The sequence below is a fragment of the Echiichthys vipera genome, assembly GCF_963691815.1.
Source record: "Echiichthys vipera genome assembly, chromosome: 17".
Lineage (NCBI taxonomy): Eukaryota > Metazoa > Chordata > Actinopteri > Perciformes > Trachinidae > Echiichthys > Echiichthys vipera.
Genome location: NC_139842.1, coordinates 1,832,676 through 1,836,561, shown reverse-complemented (window position 1 = coordinate 1,836,561; position 3,886 = coordinate 1,832,676). Strand labels below are relative to the sequence as shown.

The following is a 3,886-nucleotide window of genomic DNA, read 5'->3' as shown; positions in this document are numbered from 1 at the left end:
TTGAAAGTAGATGCAAAATGACTAAAAATAGATGAAAAATGATTAAAGGTAGATGCAAAATGATTAAAAGTAGATGCAAAATGATTAAAAGTTGATGCAAAATGATTAAAATTAGACGCAAAATGATAAATAAATAACTCATTATGAAGAATATTACATTATTAGATTATAATTATTAATGTATTAATGTTCATTTTAATGTCGCAGCTGATGTTTTGTGGGTTGATTTAAGCTTGATGAAGTGTTTAAACTAAAGCTTTTATTCTGAAGGCCGGATAGAGTGTCTTTCTTCCGGTCATCTCGAGCGAGGACTCAGATCTTGATGCTCCTGTTTGTTAAAGCTGAAAAAATAATCACGTGGTCCTCTCCCAGCAGAGCGCGTGAGCGTGTTCATGTTGTTGTTGTTGCTGTTTATAAAAACATTTGTGTAAACACATGAGCTCAGGTGACGTCACGTGACGCACGTGCAGGTCACCTGTCTGAACCATGGACTTTATGAAACCACATTTACTCAGTTCTGGTCTGAACTGGTGCGTTTTTACTCATTTTTCATTATTTCAGTCATTTTAAATCTGTTTTTTAACAATTCTGCATCTATTTCAGTCGTTTTTCACCTATTATATGTAATTTTGCATCTATTTTTAGTTATTTTGTGTCTATTTTTGGTCATTTTGCATCTATTTTGATTAATTTTGCATCTTTTTTATTAATTTTGTGTCTATTTTCAGTCATTCATTCATTCATCTTCAGCCTCTTGTCCCTGTCGGGGTCTCGGGGGGGCTGGAGCCGATCCCAGCTGACATCGGGCGTGAGGCGGGGTCCACCCTGGACAGGACGCCAGTCTATCACAGGACACATAGAGACGAACAGAGACAGACAACCATTCACACCTACGGGTGATTTAGAGTCATCAATGAACCCAACACCTGCACGTCTTTGGACTGTGGGAGGAAACCGGAGAACCCGGAGTTCTGCATCTTTGTTCAGTCATTTTAAATCTATTTTTAAGCATTTTGTCTGTTTTCAGTCATTATGCATCTGTTCTTTTGATAATTTTGCAGCTATTTAGTCGTTTTTGATCTATTATTAGTCATTTTGCATCTATTTTTAATTATTGTGTCTCTGTTGTCAGTCATTTTGTATCTGTTTTGTTTTTTTTGCAGCTATTTAGTCATTTTGAATCTATTTTTAGATGTTTTACGTTTATATGAAGTCACTGTGTCTCTGTCTTTTGTTTTCTTTTCATCTTCTCGTGTTTGTTTTGCATCTTTTTCATCACTTTGTAGTTTCATGTGTCGTCTCTTTTCTCCTGTGCGTTATAAAGAAACACACACACACACACACACACACACACACACACACACACACACACACACACACTAAAGACGCACAAATCCACTTTATTTTGATCCAAAACATCAAATAACTGAAGTTTTAAGAGTGAATGAAAAACTCAGAGTATAAAAATGATGAAAGCCAGAAAAAGTAAAGAATTAAGGTTTAAAACCGGAAATGAATGATTTCAAAAACATGCACACACAGATTCTACACACACACAGATTCTACACACACACAGATTATAAATGACTGTTATTTTAATCTGAAAATAAAGAATGAGCCCAGAGAAACCACCAGAGCCTATGACTTCATGTGTGTGACGTGTCACATTTACACAGTTCTGCTCTGAACTCACTGTCAGTGGATCAGTGCTGCGTTAATTTTTAATCATTTTTCATCTATTAAAGTCATTTTTAATGTGTTTTATTAATAATTCTACATCTATTTTAGTCGTTTTGTATCCATTTTTAATTATTGTGTGTCTGTTTTCGGTCAATTTTCATCTATTTTAGTAGTTCTGCATCTATTTCAGTCATTTTGCGTCTATTCTTAATCATTTAGCATGCGGGTCCAAGCGTGTGAAATGTGTTTCCTCAGGAGGGGGTCTGGAGTCTCCCTTAGAGAGAGGGGGAGAAGGAGTTCAAGTCCCTCTGGATCGTGTTCACGAGTGAGGGGACGATGGAGCGTGAGTTTGGCCGGAGAATCGGAGCAGCGGGGGCGGAGCTGCAGTCGCTCTACCGCACCGTTGTGATGAAGAGAGAGCTGAGGAAGGCAAAGCTCTGGATCTACCGCTCAGTCCTGGTTCCTACCCTCACCTGTGGTCATGAAAGCTGGGTCAGGACCCAAAGAACCAGGTCCAGGTCCAAGCGTGTGAAATGTGTTTCCTCAGGAGGGGGTCTGGAGTCTCCCTTAGAGAGAGGGGGAGAAGTTCAGCATCCGTGAGGAACTCGGAGTAGAGCCGCTGCTCCTTTGCGTTGAAAGGAGCCAGTTGAGGTGGTTCAGGATCATCTGGTAAGGATGAACCCTGGGCGCCTCCCTAGGGAGGTGTTCCAGGCACGTCCAGCTGGGAGGAGGCCTCGGGGAAGACCCAGGACCAGGTGGAGAGATTAGATCTCCACACTGGCCTGGGAACGCCTCAGGATCCCCCAGTTAGAGCTGGTTAATGTGGCCCGGGAAAGGGAAGTTTGGGGTCCCCTGCTAAAGCTGCTGCCCCTGAGACCTGATCCCGGATAAGAGGCTGAAGATGAGATGAGATGTTTTTTTGATATTTTTGTATCTATTATAGTTGTTTTGCATCTATTTTGTATTAATTATGCATCTTTTTTATCTGTTTTCAGTCAACAAATATCTATTTTAGTAGTTCTGCATCTATCATCAGTCATTTTGTATCTGTTTTTAATAATTTAGCATCTATTTTAGTCGTTTTTTCATCTATTATATGTAATTTTGTATCTATTTTCAGTCATCTTTCATCTATTTTAGTAGTTCTGCATCTATCATCAGTCATTTTGTATCTGTTTTTAATAATTTAGCATCTATTTTAGTCGTTTTTTCATCTATTATATGTAATTTTGTATCTATTTTCAGTCATCTTTCATCTATTTTAGTAGTTATGCATCTATGATCAGTCATTTTGTATCTATTTTAAATCATTGTGTCTCTGTTTTCAGTCATTTTGAATCTGTTTTATTAATAATTCTGCATCTATTTCAGTCGTTTTTCATCTCTTATTTGTAGTTAATGATTTGAAAAGCATGCACACACAGATTCTACACACACACATTATCTAATTCCTGTTATTTTAATCTGAAAATAAAGAGTAAGCCCAGTACTTAGTCATGAGCACCAGGAAAAACACCACAGATGTGAGGTAGACGGTGAAGAACACAGCGTCTATGACTTCGGCCAGTCGTCTGCAGCACCTGGTCTTCCTCGCCTCTTTCTGGCGTCCTTCAGCTTCCTGTCGAGCGGCCGTCACTTCCTGCAGGATCAGGCCGAGCAGGTGCGGGTCGTCGGGGGGGTCCAGAGGGAGGGGGCTCTTCTCTGGGGTCTCCTCGGCTCCAGCGGGGTCTGTGAGGAGGGGAGAGACCATCATCCCAAACATGCGTGTGTGTGTGTGTGTGTGTGTGTGTGTGTGTGTGTGTGATGATGCTGATGCTGGTGTTTTATTACGTCTGATGTGATGGTTACCATGGAAACGTAAAGGCAAACACGTGGAAGAGTAAATAAGTAAATAAAAAAACACAGATAAATAAAGAGAAATGAATAAAACGAGTAAATAAGTTATTTAAAAAAAAGATGTTTTCATAAAATAAAAACAATATTTATTGATATATAAATGAAATAATAAAATAATAAATAATTAAATAATAATGTGGTTATATGAAGAGAAATAAATAAGATAATACAGAATCAAGTTAAATAAAAAAATGTGGAAATATAAAAATAAATAAATAAAAGAATAAATAAGTAAATGTAAAAAAAGATGAATTTAAGAATTTAAAACAATTTATTTTACATAAATAAAATAATTAAATTAAAATTAAAT

General features: G+C 37.8%; 1 protein-coding gene across 1 annotated transcript in view; it reads right to left on the bottom strand.

The window, feature by feature from the left end:
* Window positions 1-3,139: 3,139 nt before the first annotated feature.
* The window catches only part of LOC310959736 (5-hydroxytryptamine receptor 3A), a gene marked incomplete at both ends in the record, with an annotated part of 7,222 nt that continues 6,475 nt past the window's right edge, over window positions 3,140-3,886 (bottom strand). The window contains one exon of the mRNA XM_083931196.1: window positions 3,140-3,408. Within this exon, the coding sequence (XP_083787322.1) occupies window positions 3,140-3,408 (269 nt within the window). The remainder of the gene's footprint in view (window positions 3,409-3,886) is intronic.